Source organism: Cucurbita pepo, chromosome 6 (genome assembly GCF_057944985.1).
Source record: "Cucurbita pepo subsp. pepo isolate OVF chromosome 6, ASM5794498v1, whole genome shotgun sequence".
Lineage (NCBI taxonomy): Eukaryota > Viridiplantae > Streptophyta > Magnoliopsida > Cucurbitales > Cucurbitaceae > Cucurbita > Cucurbita pepo.
In genome coordinates, this window is record NC_141803.1 from 1,802,909 (window position 1) to 1,822,575 (window position 19,667).

Genomic DNA, 19,667 nt, shown 5'->3' on the forward strand with positions numbered 1-19,667 from the left:
TGGTCACTAGGTGCATTAAGATGAAGGTCGGTCCTACTGGTGGCAATAATAAATCTACCGTAATTGGAATTAGTGACGACCTGGATTCACGCTATATTGTTGCAGGGAAAACAAAAGTAGCTATGGTCGTTCTATAAAAACTTAAGAACAACGTTATACAACCTTATACAACCTATAGAACAGATCCTGTTGAAGTAAGGTCGTGACTTCATCGACCGTTCTTAAGTTTTCTTAAGTTAAATAATCAACTCAACGGTAAAAAATTTAAAAAATTTATCAATATTTCAAAAACCTAGTAACCTAATCTTGAAAGTTAAATACACGGTTACCTCTACTTTGACTCCGTAACAGGGAGGTAAACACCTTCCGCGGCCAGCCAGACATTGTCAGCTCGCTTTTCCCGGACTCCACAGACCTGCCAAGGTATAAAGAAAATGGTTACGAAATTGTCACTTACAAATAACTAAGCATACCATGTTTACATTTTCTGGTTTATTGAGATTTGTTGCTCATAGTTCTCACCTCCTGCTGCCCTCCGGCTGTGCGGCTGTACTTCTTGTTATGACTATGTAGGTAGCCACCCGTATCGACGTGCTGAAGCCGAACCCTCTGTTCTTGCTTCCATGTCTTCCCGCTCCCTTCAATCACAAGCCTGTACAACTTTGCAGGTGAGAAGCAACTAATACATATGAATCAAGATGCGTAATTGTACATTTTTTAAAAGTAAATGGTTCCTCACTTCCAGTAATCACCAGTGTCGGAGTTCGAATCATCGCCAAAGCAACTAACCTGCACCAAGGAGTCTGGAATCATTAGCAAGCATAGAAAGCATAATTAGATTTAGGAATCATTAGCAAGCATGGAGAGTTGGAAACCATGGCCATAATTTGGAAGCAAAATCCTCATATCCCTTAACCACCAATAGCAGAAGAAAATCCTCATGTCCACTAATAGAAATGGTGATTTTGTAATTGTCAGTGGATACTCATTGCACGAACTGACGTTTTGTAAGAAGAAGAAAGGAAATGAATTGTCTTTTACAATATTACGGTCAACAATCCAAACTTGGTTTATTTGAGATATTCAATAACAGAAATCTAGCGCAGGCAAACATTTCTAATAGCGGAATAAAATTGCTCAACCAACACAATCTTTGGAGTTTGTGAATGCCAGAAATTTGGTATATGTTCATCTAAATGAACTAAACATTCCGTGGATAAGTTCATATGCTAGAAAAGTTCGTGCAAGTAAAAAAAAAATGAATAAGAAACAATATCAAGCATGTTGTAACCGCCCAAATCCACCACTAGCATATATTGTCCTCTTTGGAATTTCCCTTTCGGGCTTCCCCTCAAGGCTTTGAAATGCTAGGGGAAGGTTTCCACACCCTTATAACTAGTATTTTGTTCTCCTCCCCAACTAATGTGGGACATCACGGTCCATATAGCTTCCTTTTGGTAACTAATAACTGAATTTTAAGTAATATAATCCCAAGTTCCACTATATGCAAACAATATTGGCTCGATGAATGCTCTTGAACAATGGCAGAGTTGAAATTTTTTTATGATTTCAATCATCATGAAGTCAACACCAGCAACTAACAAAATTCAACACGAGAGGAACATCAAAGCAGCCAGCAGACAACGCAAAGTGTTGCAATGCAATGGACATATGATCATGAGATTATCCAATAAAATTTTTTTGTTAAATATGAATGTGATTCAATGACCTCTAGATTTCCCGATATTGGGGATGCATGCAAGTGGCTGTGGAGCCATTTCCTTGTTCCCATGTGTTGCAATCTGATAATTGTCCCACTTTTAATGGGGTCGCCCTGTTTCGCTGATGTCCCAAGTTCAGGTCTTACTATCTGCCAATGATAGACTCATTACAATTGCAAACCAGATAACAACATTTGTTCCACACGGAAATGTAAAAAGAGTAAGAACTCAAAAGGGGAGAGATTTACCCAGTAGCTATTGGCATCATCAACATTTGGATACCCGGTGACCGACTGTTGCCCACTTCCAGAACCATAAGGCACGTCATGGGAATGCAAACGGAATTTAGTTTTCTCGTGCATTAGCTTTAGAACTGTTCCATAAGTAATCTGTCCTCAACAAAAACACCAATCAACATCACGATTCCAATCGTAGGATTCAGTTGCTCAATTATGAAATTACTGAATAGTAAACCAAAATCTGCTTAAGAGATAGATTCATGCACAAGATTGAAGAGATTATGCGATTTCCATCGAATTATCTAACTGCGTTTGATCAGATTCCTTCAACTTCATGCTTATAAGATAATTTCGAATTTCGTTTAATTTGATCAGTTCTAAGCCAAGCAGAGAGTTTCCAGAAAGAAAATTCAAATATTCTTAAGAGATGGCTTCACGAGTGTTTTACAGTAAATGAATACGAGGTTGAAAAGTTCAATGGATTTTCAATGTACGATCCACCAGTGTTTAAGTGAGTTTCTTTCATCTTTTATGGTCCTAAGTTCGGATCAAATCAAAACTGTCCACTTCCTCACACGTAAATCATAACGTTACCTAATTCATTTCATTTGATCGTTTCTTCGCCAATAATCTATCTATATCAGAGAATCCAGCGCGAATGGCTCAAATGCGAACTCGAACAAAGCACATAAACAAGGTAAACAGATTCAAACCTCAACGCCCTCGGAGGACGCAGCAGATGCGGACGACGGGGAGCCCTGGTGAAGATCGAGACCGAGGAAGAGCAAAAGCGCAAGAGAGAAGAAACCGATGGCCATAACGAAAAGCAAGGCAATGAACCAGTTACGCTGCCAGAAAGGCAAATCGGGATGCGACGGCGAAACTCTCTCTCTGTAGACGATCCTCGTCGGCGCTGACGGCGGAGTAGAAGCGGAAGCCGATTGTTTTCTCCGAGACAGACCTGAGGATCCTGACGAAGCCACGGTTGATCGGAAGAATTCGCCAAAACCCGACGGCGATTTTGCGATTTCACTTCTGAGTTCGACCGGTAGAACTGAGAATTGGATTTAAAGAAATAGTCCAATTTGTTTTTTTGTTTATGAAGTCGCGGAAATTAGAGTGAATTTGGGATTTCGGCGTGGTTTGGATGACACGTAAGAATACTGAGTCTGAACTAATCCGAACTGTACACGTGTCATTCAATGAGGTGGCTGCTTTTTTATTGGATGCAAGGAGTCTTTCTCTGGTAAACTGGGTCCACACAACACGTGTCGTTCAGTGTTAAATTATAATTTTTAATCTCTATTTTTATTTCCACGTAGGCCTTTTTTTTTTTTAATTTTATTTATGTGATTTAGTATTTCCAATTTAATGGATTAAAAATTTTAAACTTGCACCTTTTATTTTATTAGAAAAAATCAATAATGAATTTATTAAAAAAATTATAAAAATTAAATTAAAAATTGAAATTATATTTGATAACAATCTTATTTTTTATTTTTTAAATTTGTGTTTGTTTGTCAAATAAAAAACATTTATATATATATAAAAAAAACAAACGAGTGAGAGTTAAGCACGAAACCCTAAAAATCAATCGAGTCCAACTAAGAGTATAGAATAACCGAGTGAGAGTTTTCTCAGTGCGGGAGCGAATTTATGAAGCTAACGAGAAACATCTGAATCCAACAAATGTACGACTCGGATAATTATGTCAATCCAAAGCATCGCTTAACCCAATAACAAACACGATCGTTTATTTATAACTAACGATTAATGCACTAAGTGTAAAACGTGCGATATGGACAAATCTAGAAGTTGATATGGACATCTCTCAACTCGAGAACAAACGTGATCAGACGTTATCGATTATTTACAATTAACTACTATACATATATTACTTCCATGTATAACGGTGAGATCTCACGTAGATTAGAGACGAGAATGAAACATTTTTTATAAAGGTGTGAAAACCTCTCCCTAATAGATGCGTTTTAAAACTTTGAGACTGACGGCGATAAGTAATGTGCCAAAGCGGACAATATCTACTAGCGATGGCTTGGGCTATTACAAATGATATTAGAGCTAGACACGGAGCAGTGTGCCAGCAGGACGTTGGCCCTTAAAGGGGTGGATTGTGAGATCCCACATCGGTTGGAGAGGGGAGCGAAGCATTCCTTATCAGGGTGTGGAAAACTCTGCTTAATAGACATGTTTTAAGATTGTAAGGCTGATGGCGATACGTAACGGGTCAAAGTAGACAATATCTGTTAGCGGTGGGCTTGAGCCATTACAAATGTTATCAGAGCCAGACACTAAGCAATGTGCCAGTATGGACGCTAGGACTTGGGCTGTTACAAATAGTATCAGAGCCGGACACTGAGCAGTGTGGCTTGAGCTGTTACAAATGGTATCAGAGCTAGACACTCATCGGTGTGCCTGAGGCTTGGGCGGTTACAAATGGTATCAAAGCCAGACACTGAACGGTGTACCAACTAGAATGCTGGGGCTTGGACTATTACAAATGGTATCAAAGCCAGACACCGAGCAATATGCTAGTGAGGACTCTGGCCCCCAAGGGAGATGGATTGTGAGATCCCACGTCGGTTGGAGAAGGGAACGAAACATTCCAAACATTTCTTATAAGGGTGTGGAAACCTCTCTCTAATAGACGCGACGGACCAAAGCAGACAATATCTACTAGTGGTGGGCTTGAACTATTACGCCTACTAAGAAACTCGAGTGTGTACTTGAGTAATTCAGTTTGATTAAGGTTAATGTGATAGTAATTACACTAAAGATAGGCATTAATTGTTTAATGCATGCATTAAGCTTTAAGAATTAGGGTATAATGGAGGCAACACCCTTTCTCTTCCACTTAGCCTTCCCGACAGTTTCCAAACCCAAAAACAAAAGATGGATATACCTTTTCTAAAGCTCCTCCACCACTCATATTAATTCCACTAAACAAATGTCTGGTCGGTTTGGCTTATTGTTATTAATCAACAAATTATGATGACAACCCTCAAAAACCCTATTCATCGTCTTTTTTGATGAATCATCTTCATTTTGTCTTCATTTTGTCTTCATTTTGTCACATTTTGTCTTCATTATGTCTTCATTTTGTCATCTAGGTGTACCGTAAAAATGAACTTTTTTACATAATTCATCGGAATAAATCTAAAAGTTTTCATCTTCTTCGAAAATATCAACAAATCATCTTCATTTGATCATATGGGTGTGCGTAAAAATGAACATTTTTTACATATAATTCATCGGAATAAGCCAAAAAGTTATCATCTTCTACGAAAATACTAACGAATCATCTTCATTTTGTTGGTGGATGTGCGTAAAAATGAACTTTTTTTACATATAATTCTCCGGAATAAACCAAAAACTTATCATCTTCTTCCAAAATACCAATGAATCCTCTTCATTTTATCATGTGGGTGTGCGTAAAAACGAACTTTTTACGTATAATTCACCAGAATAAACCAAAAGTTCTCATCTTTTTATAGAATACCAACGAATTATCTTCATTTTATCATGTGGGTGTATGTAAAAACGAACTTTTTAAGCATAATTCACCGGAATAAACCAAAAGTTCTTATCTTTTTATAGAATACCAACGAATTATCTTCATTTTGTCATGTGGGTGTGCGTAAAAATGAACTTTTTACGTATAATTCACCCGAATAAACCATAAAGTTCGAGCAAACTAGTCTTCCATCTACCAAATGGGTATGTGTAAAGCCATTAATTTGCTTGCTTAGCTGCATATAAACACAAGAAATTGTTGATTATATATAGTGATTTGGCATAGAATAGGGGAAGTGGAGGGTGTGGAATCTTAGGCAAAACAATACATTATGAGCCAATAGAAGATTGAAGCAAAAGATTGGGGAATTATTATCATTAGGTAAAGAGCAGAATATAAGGCTAAGTGTTGCCAAAGTTGGAGACATCAATTAGACAAAATCACTCTGCTTTCTTTCTTTCTTTCTTCTCTACCAATATTTTATGCATTATGTGCCCATCCAACCTGTTTTTCCAACGTACTAAAGTGCACGTTAACATTTTGGTCCCTAAACTTTCATAAATTTAATGATTTAGTCTCTAAACTTTAACTTATAACCGCATTATTCTAATGCATTGTGTTTTTATGGTTCGAATACAATTTATAGGTTAACATGTCGATAACGAAGCTCGATATTAATAAGACATTATTAACCCAATACTCGAAATTCTACTTATCAAAGGTTCAAATCTCTCTATTCTCACGAAAGGGTATATGACGGATAAGTAAAAACTATACAAACCCTAGAATTCCTGGTCGTTGACATATAAAACCTACGTTTTACGTATTACGTACATGTATTCTTATAAAGTTGGATCCATTAACCCTAAACCCTAAATTCTCCGTATCGAATACTCAAATCTTTCTATTCCCACGGAAAAGTATTTGACGGATAAGTAAAAGCTATATAAACCCTAGAATTCCTAGTCGTTGACGTATACAACCTACATTGTCAGTTGGATTTATTAACCCTAAACCCTAAATTCTACCGATTAAAAATGCAAATCTTTCTATACAAACCCTAGAATTCCAGGTCGTTGACATACGTAACCTACTTTTTACATTTATTACAAAATTGGATTTATTAACCGTAAACCCTAAACTCTACCGATCAAAGATTCAAATCCCTCTATTCTCACGAAAAAAGTATTTAACGGACGAGTAAAAGCTATACGAACCCTAGAATTCTTAGCCGTTGATATATACAACCTACTTTTTACGTATTGTATACATTTATTCGGAATAGGTGTATAGATATCATTAATAAAATAAAATAAAATAAAATAAATAAAAAAGAATTTTATAATTGTTAATTACCAACGATAACGTAGCACCTAAGTTAATGAAAAGAATTCACAAATTAAATTACAAGTTTAGGGGAAACCCCAAACTCCTTATAATTACCCAACAAACTCCTCTTCTCTTCTCCACACACAAAGACAAAGCCCTTCAAATAAAACAGCACCATAAATGGCCACTCCCCATGTTTCTCTGACACAGTCTCTCGCTGTCTTCCCCAAAACCTTAAACCCCTCGAAACTTTTGGAGCTCTCAAATTTAGACAGGCAGTGTCCTTTACATATGTACCTTATTTTCTTCTACAATCCTTCTTCTATTTACACTAACTCATCACTTGATTCAGTGTTCACCAAACTGAAGATTGGTCTAGAAGAAACGTTGTCGGTCTGGTCCCCGGCGGCTGGTCGGTTGGAGCCGAACCCGGCGGATGGCAAGCTGAACCTCCGGTGTGACAACCGCGGTGCGATTCTAGCTCAGGCGGTCACGGATGTGAAGATATCAGAACTTGGGGATCTCTCAAATTATAATGAGTTCTTTGAGGAGTTGGTTCATAAACCTGTTTTGGATGGGGATTTTTGTGAGTTCCCTTTGGTTGTGGCTCAGGTGAGAGGCTGTTTAAATTTTTTGTTGTTAAATTTTACCTTAAAAACATGGTTTTTATTGGTCAGATTTTATTGTATGGAACAAAGAGACAAAGAGACAACCTTTGGATTACACAATGAACACATTCCACAGTCTGTAAAGGCCAATTATTTTTAATAATATTGCATTAAAAATTTAGCTAAATTAATAAAAACACCGAATCTTTTGTAGTTTTAAAAATATAAGCGTTTGGAAAAAAAAAGTTTCAAAATATTTTTACCGTTAGTTTTGAATGGGAACGTTAGTATTTTGTTTCAAAAATACGTTTGAATCTTACAAAAAAAAAATGTTTTATTAATACTCTTGTATCTTTTAAAGCGTTAGTGCCAGCTCATTCTTCAACAGGCACACGGTCAAAATCCTGGTATCTTCCTACTGTTGTGAAAATTTGTAATGTATTTTTGAAATATGGTACTCAAGGTTTGATTCATATATTAAAAGCAGGTGACAAGATTTGGGTGTGGAGGATACTCCATTGGAACTGGAATAAGCCATTCATTATTCGATGGACCAGCTGCATACGAGTTTCTAAGTGCATGGGCGACAAAGTCGGCCATTTTCAAGGACGACAAGGAGCAATATGGGGTTGAGTTGCAGAAGCCCGTGCATGAGAGGGGGAGGCTTTTGATGGGAAGCGTCCCGAATCGGTGCTCGGGGAAGCGATCAGCAGCTGGGTCGGGAGCGGGGGCGGTGGCAATCGATCATTTGTACAAGTTGATAATGCAAAGTGCCATGGGGAATGAGGAAATGGAGAAAAAGGAGTATGGTTGTAGAACACTTCGAGTGAGCAGAGGGATGATTGAGACGTTGAAGAAGAAGGCTTTTCGGGAAAATGGTGGCTTTCCTTGTTCTTCATTTGATGTTATTGCTGCTCATCTATGGAAGGTACTTCTAACTTATTTTCAAAACTAGTGGGAAAGTTCCTACAAACTAAGGTTTTTAAAACATGTCTGTCACGGAAGGTTTTCACACTTTTATAAAAATGTTTCGTTCTTTTCCTCAACTTACGTGGGATCTCACAATCTACCTCTTTGAGGCCCAGGATCCTCGCTGACATATTGTCTCATGTCCACCCCCTTCGTGGCCCAGCGTCCTTGCAGACACACTGTCTCATGTCCACCCCCTTTTGGGCCCAACGTCTTTGCTGGCACACCGCCTCGTGTCCACCTCCCTTCGGAGCTCAGCCTCCACGCTGGCACATCGCCCAGTGTCTGGTTCTGATACCATTTATAACAACTCAAGCCCCCGCTAGCAAATATTGTCTTACTTTTTCCCTTTCAGACTTCTTCTCAATGTTTTTAAAACAGCTATGCTAGGTAGAGGTTTTCACACCCTTACGAAGAATGTTTCGTTCTCCTCCTCAACCGATGTGGGATCTCACAATCCGCTCCAAGGCACACCGCCTTGTGTCCACCCCCTTCGGGGCTCAACCTCCACGCTTTAAAAACAGCTATGCTAGGGAGAGGTTTTCACACCCTTATGAAGAGTGCTTCATTCTCCTCCTCAACCGATGTGGGATCTCACAATCCGCTCCAAGGCACACCGCCTTGTGCCATCCCCTTCGGGGCTCAACCTCCACGCTGGCACATCGCTTGGTGTCTAGTTTTGATACCATTTATAACAGTCCAAGCTCACTGTTAGTCAATATTGTCCTATTTGAGTTTTCCCTCAAGGTTTTTAAGACACGTCTGTCAATGAGAGATTTCCACACCCTTACGGAGAATGCTTCATTCTCCTTGTCCACCGTAAGTTATTCTCAAATTGATTGTGGAGGGTATCATTTGAAGTTAATTAATGTGTGTTTGCATGGATTTGTTGTTATTTGGAATTAATTTAGGCAAATTGGTTGGAGATTTTGATGTCTATTATTGTGAGTACAGGCAAGGACCAAGGCTCTGTCTGTAAGCAAAGAAAAGATGGTGTGCTTACAATTCGCAGTGGACGCCAGGAACAAGCTGAAGCCTCCTCTGCCCAAAGGCTTCAGCGGCAACTCCTTTGTGCTCGCTTCTGTGGCCTTACCTGCAAAACAATTAGAGGAAGAAAGCTACAAAACAATAATCGAGATGATTCGAGACGCCAAGTCTCAGGTCGACGACGACTATGTCAATGCATACCAACTCGGCCTTGATGGCCCTCAAGCTTCACTTCCTCCTCTCAAGGAGCTCACTGTCATATCAGATTGGACCAGAATGCCATTCCATAAGATTGAGTTCTTACATGGAGAAGCCGCCTATGCATCTCCTTTGAAGCCACCGATCCTCGACGTCGCTTACTTTCTGCAGAACCCCACAGATAGCCAAGCGATCGATGTTCGGGTCACTTTGCTCTCGCAAACTCTTGATGCTTTTTCAACCTACTTTTTGACTAGCATGCAGTAAGCTTCACAAAGTTTGAATAGCATAAGGGTTTGTTCATTACCATGAAGAACAATGTCATTTCTGCATAGAATAAGAGAGCCCGAGCGAGCTTTTCTGATCTAATCCGAACTAGATATCGATCCGAAAGTCAACAAAAGACGAAACAAATCACTTATAGTATAGCGAAGCAAAATCTTTACCCATATGAATTACAATGTACAATTGTTGGCCAACATCAATAGAAATAAACAGTCATGGAATCAAAATGAGAAACAGAGACTTCCTTAACAGCTTATGTAGGAAGCTAAATAAGAACATGGTCAGAGAGCTAAACCTGCAGGAAGTAAATACATTAAAATCTGCTTGAGGCAAAACTAGATAACGCTCGCTGTCGACTCGAGAATTCGTTTTTCAGGTAGGTTGGGCTTCACATGCATGTTCCAATGGGATAATTATCACATCCAAAGTCCCCTTCCAATAATTTTCCATCATCTTGTTCCTGTAGAGTATCGTATTGTTACTGTAACGAACGCCAATACTTCGCATAAATGAAGCTCGGATGAAAATAACATTGACAGTATTGAGTTTTGATCAACATCGAAAATGAAAAAAAAAAAAAGACTAAATATTGATAAGGAAATACCCTTCCATGCAATTCTAGGATATTCAGATAATCATATCAAATGGGAAATGATACCTACTTCATCAGATACAATCACATAAGGGGAAAGAAATTGTAGGATACGCAGGAAAAGAGTTGTCACTCTTTCTCCTTTTCAGCAGAGCACTACTGAACTTTGATGTAACAATTCAAGCCACTGCTAGCAGATATTGTTCATTTTAGCCCATTACGTATTGTCATCGGCTTCACGGTTTTAAAACGCGTCTACTAGGGACAGGTTTCCACACCCTTATAAGGAATGTTTCGTTCCTCTCTCCAACTGATGTGGAATCTCACAATACATCCCCCTGAGGGACTCAGCGTTATCGCTGGCACACCGCACAGTGTCTGGCTTTGATACCATTTGTAATAGACCAAGTCACCGCTAGCAGATATTGTCCGCTTTAGCTCGTTACGTATAACCGTCAGCCCCACAGTTTTAAAAGACGTCTGCTAGGGAGAGGTTTTCACACTGTTATAAAAAATGCTTCGTTCCCCTCTCCAACCGATGTAGAATCTCACACTTGAAGACAATAAGTTCAATGAATGAAGCCTAAAAACACTAACAAGACAAAAGGGAAAGAAGTTACCTCTTTCATCATGGCACAAGCTATGTCTTCCAAGGAGCCACAGTTACTTGAAGAGAATCTGGGTTGCATCTTTTGCTGATGATCGTACAGGTAACCTTGTTTCAACATGAGCGATGTCTCCATTGTGGATTTCTTGAATCTATCATGTTCCATCATTGCATGATCAAGAACGATTGCTTGATTAGTCACATTGAAATCCTTGCTACCAGAGAAGGTGTTCTGATTTTCCAAATGCTTGGGCAAAGTCTCTGCAGCACCATTCACTGGTATCAAAGAATTTGATGAACTACGGGCCATAGTTGTGTGGCAATAGGCATCCTGTTTATGATCATTCCAATCTTGAATAGGAACCTTCGAGATCATTTGATTATATCTGTTGCTAGTTGTGGCTCCTTGTCGTTGAGAATCGGTTCTCGAATCATGGGACGGAGTAGATATTGAAGTAATAGACGAAATGTCAGAAAGACAATTTCCTATATGCAATGCACTGGTAGTATTGTCTCTCAACTGACTATGGTAGGAAGTAGCAATATTCGAGAGGTTGCTAGATGGAATTGTATTCAAGTGGACCCGAGATGAATGAACAGCTTTCGGCCAATTCTCACCAGTGCATCTAAGATTATCGAGCGAAGGACGTGAGCTTTCGGAAGTTGAAGATAGTACCGAAATCGATGATTGAGATCCAAATTTTCTGCCAACATTCACTTCATGATGCTGAACTTCTGAAATCATGGGATCATTAGCTAATCCTAAAAGAGGATTACTCAAAGTTCCAGAAGACATGTTTGCATTTGGTAGGCCAATGGAAGCAGGAAATACTGTTCTCTCATCAAAAGCAGAAGAGAGATTGTCCACATGGGTCCCGTGCTTAACATGTTGTAGTTGATCAAGTTCTGATGGCTCAGGAATTCCCTGGAAAATATTCCCACTGCGGTTTCCAGAAAGCATGATTGGCTGAAATGTGGATTGATCATTGTTTGAATTGTTCATATTACCCAGTTTAACTGTTCCTGGGGACGAAAGGCCGTGCATACCCATACAAGCAGGAGTATTCAATCGACCGAGCATCCCAGTCGTTGGGATGGATCTATAAGCAGTGTTCGGAAACTGCGGAGGTCCAGTCAAAGAATGGAAATTCCCAATTCCGCTAAGAGAACCGATTCTCAAATAAGAAGGATCTCCGCTGCTCAATGCAGTCACCATGTTAGCCTGCTGGTTTGCCACACAGCTGATTCTCTTTAGATAAAGCCTGTATTTCTGTGAACCATAGAACTAATATTAGGCTTCTATAAGTAATGATCGACATCGATAATCAATTCACCGGACCATTTACCTGGAGATGACTAGCTACGTTTTCTCTTGTGAGCTTTTCGACGTTCATCAAATCCAAAATCTTTTTAGGCACTGCCTCTGTATCGAAAAAGATGGGCAGAGAAAGAACATAAGGGAAAGAAATCAACATAACTATAGAAGGAGAGAGGACGAGAACTCACTGTCTATGCCCAACTGGTTAACAGCATTGACAAACTTCCTATGCAGCTCCACGGACCAAACAACACGAGGCTTCTTCTGGGTCGACGCGTCGTCATTCTCTTGCTCATTATAGTCCTGGTCATCATCATCATTATAGTTCTGGTCCTTCCTTTTTTTATTAAATTTCCCATTTGGATCTGCTGCTTCTTCACCATTCTCAGAATCAACCTTGTCCTGATTGCCAGAATTCATTCGGTCCTTCGGATCGAATTTCTTTCTCCTGATTACATGCTGCCAAATGTTCCTTAGCTCCTCGATGCGAACAGGTTTCAACAAGTAATCGCACGCTCCATGAGTAATTCCTTTCATAACAAGTTTGGGATCTCCATTTGCAGAGAGCACTAAAAACACATTGACAGATCAAATTGAAACAAACAACAGATAAGTATCCTGTCGTTTTACCTTAAATTTGAAGTGCATAATAGACCACTTTTAGTAAGAAAACTGCAGAGAAGTAACTAAGAGTATCTTCAAAATAGACCTTAAAATTTTCATTGAAGCTTCCGGGCATGATTATAGGGGAAAGACTTACTAATAACAGGCAGGTCCATCTCCAGTCCAACAAGCTCTAGCAGCTTAAATCCATCCATGTCAGGCATGTGGACATCACTGATAACCACATCAAACTTGTTCTTGTTTTCTCTCAGTAACTTGAGTGCCATAATAGCCTGATTAGTTGTAGTCACTGCAACATCCAATGAAAACAATACACTTACAATTTACAAGTTCATCATTCAACTATAGACCAACCAATGGAAAGTTCCAGAATGGAATGTACCAATCTGATTTGGCTGAGAAAAAAATTTCCAAAAATATGTACCAAATATAAATGCGACCAAGACATGAACATCCCAGAACCGAATTCAAGAACCAATCTCAAGCAACACATAAATGAAAATCAAATTATCGGACATCATAATAAAAGTGTGTTGGAATAAGAAGGGAATCCGAAATTCCAAATTAAAGTTCAATATCAAACTTATTCCCAAGCATTCAATCAAGTCAACGGATCGAATAATTTGACAATCCAAGAAAAGATCTCAACAAAATGAAGAGCAAAAATCAAAATGGAGAGGCAAAATCTTTACAAACAGAACAGAGATCCACGAACCACAAACATTAAACACCGAGAGGAGGAGTCCATACCATGATACTGGCATCGACGAAGCAAAGTCTCCAAGATCAAAAGACAAGTAGGATCATCGTCAACGGCGAGAACACGCATTCCAATCGGAAATTGGTCATTTGGATCATCGATTCTAGGCTCAACCGTCATCGTTTCAACTTCAAACAGACAAAAACTTCGATTGGGGGAAGGATTTGATCAGTTGAGTGAGTTTAAAACATAGAATTGGGGGAAAGAGATTGAAAATTGCGTAATTAACGAATCTCTGCACAAAATTTGTCTCTGTGAAGGGAAGGAGAGAGAGAAACAAGAATTGGAATCTGAAATTATCTACGAACAGAGATGAAAGCGAGAGAGAGAGAGAGAAAGAACTAGCACGCGGGCTCTGGGAGCAGAGGGTCTCTGTAGGCTTCCCTGAAAATGGAACCTCTCACTCTCACTCTCCTTTCGATGCGGATGCGAAAAGAAATGGAATTTCGTTTCTGCGATTTGGAATTCTGGCGCGTGTCTTATACGCCAACACTAGGGGTTGACCCTCCAATTTTTCTTTTTTTCCTTTTTTATTTCCATTAAAATTATTGGCCATTATTTTACATTATAGCCCGAATTTAGACTCCTATTAATTCTACTCCATATTATTCAACTAAAAAAAAGTAAAAATTATAATTGATAGTATATAATAAATAATTTTCAAATTTTTAATTCTAAAACCTTAAAAAAAAAAACTCAAACCAAAAAATTAAGACACGATGATAATAATCATGGATTTATAAACAAAGAATACTCTGTCTATTGGAATGAGAGTTGTAGGAAGCCAAAACAAAGTCATGAGAGCTTATGATCAAAGTGGACAATATCATACCATTGTGGAAAGGTCTAGAAATTAATTAATTTTTTAATGCAAAATTTCTAATTATTTTGGATTTAATTTTTTAGATTACCTTAAAATTGTATTAAAAAAAGAAGAATAAAACATGAGCCAACCAATGAGCCTACAGATCGGCATCAAATTCAATTCCTTTAAAAACCGTGGGAATAAAAACCGTTTTATTGGCAGATTCCCAAACAAGGAATAAGGTATAAGATTCCGAAGGCCAGGATCGTCTGCAGTCAGAAGCACGGCAAGTCTGCAATGGGAGACACGTGTCACGATCATTGCCGTTGATGAGGGTACAATCTAAAAAAAAAAAACCCTAAAAAAGCTTAAGCCTTTTAACAGCTTTATCTTTTATAAAGTGGGAAAGGGATATGCTTTTGAGACCAAAGTTTTGAGTAATTTTGAAGGGGTTATGGTCTTGGAAAACCCAACTCAAGTGTGCATTTTGACTCTCCAAGACCAAGAAATCATGTCCCGTTCAACCAAAACCTAACTCCGTTTGACGGGTTTCGATCGATTTCAAATTTTAAAATGATTTATTAGCGTGCAAACTTTTACTTTAAGTTAAAAGCTGGTTTAACTCCACGTTTTACATGAAAATAATATATATTTTTTCTTAAATATGAAGGTAGGAGATTTTGCATTTCAAATTATTATTCGAAATGCTTTTTGAACCGAACATCAATTGAATAGGCCAAAATAAAATGATTTCATATTAAAGTTTGTCTACTTTACAATGTAATCCATTAAAAAATTAAGGTGGTAATAATATCAAAAATATTAATCTTTTTAACTTGAACTTTTGAATTTTGTAGTGACTTAGGTAAAAGATTTGAAAAATCCACCATCTTTATGTCAAATCTAAATATATATATATATATATATATATATATATATATATATATATATATATATATATATATATATATATATTTTGATAAATGACCTTACGGTAAAAGTAAAATATGTTTTTATTAACTTTAGTAAAAATAAAATATGTAATTTTCATTCATTTTAATAATAAAAAAAAAAAACTCAAATAATTTTTCATTCAATTCCTTATTTTAATTCACATATTATATGAGAATAAAAAAGACATTGACTATTATAATACTAATAGTAATAATATATTATTAATATATAAATTTTTTAATAAATAAAAAAAAAAGGGTAAAAATGGGAATTTTTGTTTGTGCATGCTGATTTTGGATGTCACTTATTAAAAAAAAAACATTAAAATCATTACTTGATGTGATTGGAATCTTTTTGTTTTTTTCTTCTTAAATCTCTCTCTAACTAATCTAATTTATTTTTATTTTCTCTCTCTAAATTGACATTATTACCCCTAAGGAGGTCTTGGAATTTAAGAAAAAGACAAAAAGGTTGGGGCCTTATAAGGGGTGAGTGAGGGGTTTAATTGGAAATTGCGCCTAAAATATTTTTGTAAATTAAATAGATATTCCTAGATATGGTGATGTTACATTTTTATACTATATGTTTTTTTTTCTCATATATATTAGTGGGTGTGGAGAGGATACTATATTGTAAATCAAAGATTCTTATCATATCATTTTTTTTTTTTTCTTAGCCATTTATAATTTTTATTTTGTGGTGGTAAAATTATACTATTCTATTTCTAGAAAGTTTATCGAAAGTATATAGTAATTAATTAGAGTTTTGTTCGTTTTTCTCGTGATTTTTATGGAATTTTACAAGGTATTATAATTATTTTATAGTAAATATGTCGCGGGCAGCACACGTGCTACAATAGTTGGAACAACAGGTCATGATTATATGAGGGTGAGCTAACTCCAAAACTCGTCCTCAGTTTAGATTATAGGTTGTAAACTTGCATGCATGATGTTGGAATTGTTAGTAATCGTTAATCAGCCATACGTCAGTGAATTTGTTCTCGGGTCTTGTCAAAAATTAACAGTGATTCGAACAGACACTGATAAGACATGTATATTTAAATTTAATGATATGGTTGATTTATGTTTTCTATATGTGATATGGTTTTTACATATTTGCCCTTGTTTGTTGAGGGTCAAAAAAAAATATACATGTGGTTGAATTCAATTTTAGATCATTTCTAGTGCAATGAAATAGGGGTATAGATGGAATAGACAAAAAAAAAATATTATTATTATATAGTTACATATTATTTTTTAATTAGCTAGTCAATAATTGACGATGAATTATTATTATTATTATTATTATTATTATTTAAAAGGTGTATATAAATGGGATTGAGTTGGGTCGGGTTGGAGAAACATTTTAAACTAATACAAACTTTCGGGTTGATTGGATTGGTAAATTGAACAACGTGAACAGAGGTCATCATTCAACCCAATCCAACCCAATCCAACCCAACCCTCTATTTTTTCGGCTTTTTTTATATAAAAAAAAAAATCTTATTTATCCACGATACAACAATAACTAAAATTTCGCATAACTTAAATATCAAACATTTACAAGTTATGATGCATCACTAACATCGGTTACCAATATCAAATATTCTTAATATTAATAATTTTAAATTTAAAAAAAAATAGAATAATATTTAAAATGAAAAATAAAAAATAAAAATAATTAGAAGTAGCTTCCTCCCACCTTCTTGTGTTGTTGTAGCCAAAACCATATTTGCTCAGATTTTGTGCCTTCCCACTTACATTAATTGCCTTCTACTTTTTTTTTTTTAAATGCATGCACTTCAGACTTTGAGTCTCAATAATTATTTTTATTTATTATTATTATTATTATTATTATTATTATTATTATTATTATTATTATTTTATATGTATAAATAAATTAGTTCTCTCACATGTGCTGAAATAGGCCTAGTTGTCTGCCAGTGACCAATAATATTATTAAAATTAGTTCATCTAATTAAAATATATTTAAGGAATCGACATGTCTTAATTAATTATTCATTGAATTTAGCAAATAAATAGCTTTATTTTAATTTTATTTTATAATAATACGTGGAGGCCCAATATTAAGCCCAAGCCCAATGTGAGGGCTTATGGGCCTATGGGCCAACCAAAGGACTATGGCCCATCGGGAAACTATGAGATTTTAATTTTTTTAAAAAGTAAAAATTATGGTTGACTTTGTTTTGTTAAGTCAATCCAACCAACGAGTTACAATGTCTTCTGTAATCGATATTTGAATTTTATGAAATTTTAATTATTAATATAATAAAATATTATTAGAAAAATAATCCCGACAACCCGATTGGATTGGCTTTGTATCGAGTATACACCGTATAAAATAAAATAAAAATAAAAAAATATTGGAAGTGATGAAGTGGAATATAAAATGAAATAAAATAAAATAAAAATAGTGGAGTTTCTTTTAATAAAAAATAGATATTGAAATGGTAGAAGGACAAAGAAATCTGAAAAAGAGATTTAGTTTCAATATAATAAATAAAGTAAATGATTCATGCAATCACATGATGTGTCCCTTTGGATAACACCATTTGAGTTCAATTTCAATATTTTATTTATTATTTATTATTATTATTATTATTATATATTTTTCTCCTATTTATAATTCATAAAATTCAACCCTAACTCTCTTTTATTAAATACCCATATAAATGATAGAGAGAAATAGCCCACATTTCTTTTTTAGTAATTATTCTTTGAATAATTGCTACGTCTATTTATTTAAAATATTAAATAGGTTCGACATAGAATAGCTTAGGGACATTTTGTAACCGTCCAGACCTACGATCAGCTCACCGTTATAAAAAATGTTTCGTTCCCATCTCCAACCGACAAGAGATCTTACAATTTTGATTGGAAAATTCGCTATATTTTAACTATTGGCTATGTACAAGTTAGCTTGAGGGATGATAGATGAAAAGGTTTTAAAAAGACAATATTTAGTAGCGGTGGACTTAGACTCTTAGAAAGGGCGGTGAGAGTGAATAAGTGTAAAGGCCGGGTGTTTGTAGGGCAGGTAGGAAAGGTCGGGTGTTTGTAGGGCAGGTAGCAAGATAATAGGCATGGAGTAGAAGCCTGAGAACAGAAAGGTCCGAAGTTTTGAGGGGTACCCCACAGATAGAAAGAGTTAAGGAGAGGGTGGGCTTAATAGGTACATAAGTTTGCAAGTACATGGGCGTAGTTGTTTGACTAGGGTCCCATATTGTTTCCTCTATCATCAATTATCAATAACCCACCTGAAGAACTAGGTCACTTCTGCCTCACACCGTCTTCTCAAAGCTTTTATTATTATTATTCTCGTCTCCCACTAACTGAGAGAGATATTTTCTTATTCCGGTATACACACGAAGATTTTTCACCCCATTTGAGTCGGGCTCAACTGGGTCGTTAAATAAAGATTTTTAACGGGAGCTCTTCGTTTATGAGGGCACAATTTAACATGAGTACAACTTTTCACTTGAGATTGAAGTTGTTATGTGAGATCTGAAATATTTCTTATGTGGGTGTGAAAATCTCTCCCTAGTAGACGCGTTTTAAAATCGTGAGGCTGACGGTAATACGTAACGGGCCAAAGCAGACAATATCTATTAGTGGTGAGCTTGGGCTATTACAAATGGTATCAGAGTCATACACCAAGTGGTGGGTTAACGAGAATGCTGGCCCCTACGGGGGTGAATTATGAGATCCCACTCGATTGTAGAGAGAAACAAAACATTCCTTATATGGGTGTGGAAATCTCTCATGATAGACACGTTTTAAAACTGTGAGGCTGACGATGGTATGCCAAAAATAGGCAATATCAACTAGCGATGGCCTTTAGGTATTACAAATAGTATCAGAGCCAGACACCGAGCGGTGCGCCAACGAGCACGCTGGCCCAAAAGGGGGTGGATCGTGAGTGTAACAGCCCAGGCCCACCGCTAGCAAATATTGTTCTCTTTGGGCTTTTCCTTTCGAGCTTCCCTCAAGGCTTTAAAACGCGTCTGCTAATGAGAGGTTTCCACACCCTTATAAAGGGTGTTTCGTCCTCCTCTCCAACAAATGTGGGACATCACAGTAAGATTCCACATTCATTGGAGAGAGGAACAAAACATT

General features: G+C 36.7%; 3 protein-coding genes across 3 annotated transcripts; 1 reads left to right on the forward strand and 2 right to left on the reverse strand.

Moving 5' to 3' along the window:
* Nucleotides 1-96: 96 nt before the first annotated feature.
* On the reverse strand, nt 97-3,045 carry LOC111796731 (stromal cell-derived factor 2-like protein). Its single transcript, XM_023679475.2, has 6 exons — nt 2,674-3,045; nt 1,970-2,110; nt 1,730-1,870; nt 740-789; nt 523-652; nt 97-415 (listed from the first exon to the last, which is right to left on the reverse strand). The coding sequence occupies exons 1-6, from the start codon at nt 2,776-2,778 to the stop codon at nt 332-334; spliced, it is 651 nt and encodes a 216-aa protein (XP_023535243.1). The 5' UTR covers nt 2,779-3,045; the 3' UTR covers nt 97-331.
* A 3,903-nt stretch (nt 3,046-6,948) lies between these two features.
* Nucleotides 6,949-9,853, forward strand: LOC111797228 (brassinosteroid-related acyltransferase 1-like). Its single transcript, XM_023680178.2, has 3 exons — nt 6,949-7,436; nt 7,920-8,360; nt 9,356-9,853. The coding sequence occupies exons 1-3, from the start codon at nt 7,005-7,007 to the stop codon at nt 9,851-9,853; spliced, it is 1,371 nt and encodes a 456-aa protein (XP_023535946.2). The 5' UTR covers nt 6,949-7,004.
* Nucleotides 9,854-9,993: 140 nt separating this feature from the next.
* On the reverse strand, nt 9,994-14,217 carry LOC111797227 (two-component response regulator ARR12). The gene is made up of 6 exons (XM_023680177.2): nt 13,763-14,217; nt 13,149-13,301; nt 12,577-12,957; nt 12,417-12,493; nt 11,084-12,340; nt 9,994-10,331 (listed from the first exon to the last, which is right to left on the reverse strand). Exons 1-6 carry the CDS (start codon nt 13,890-13,892, stop codon nt 10,260-10,262), a joined length of 2,070 nt encoding a protein of 689 aa, XP_023535945.1. The 5' UTR covers nt 13,893-14,217; the 3' UTR covers nt 9,994-10,259.
* Nucleotides 14,218-19,667: the final 5,450 nt, after the last annotated feature.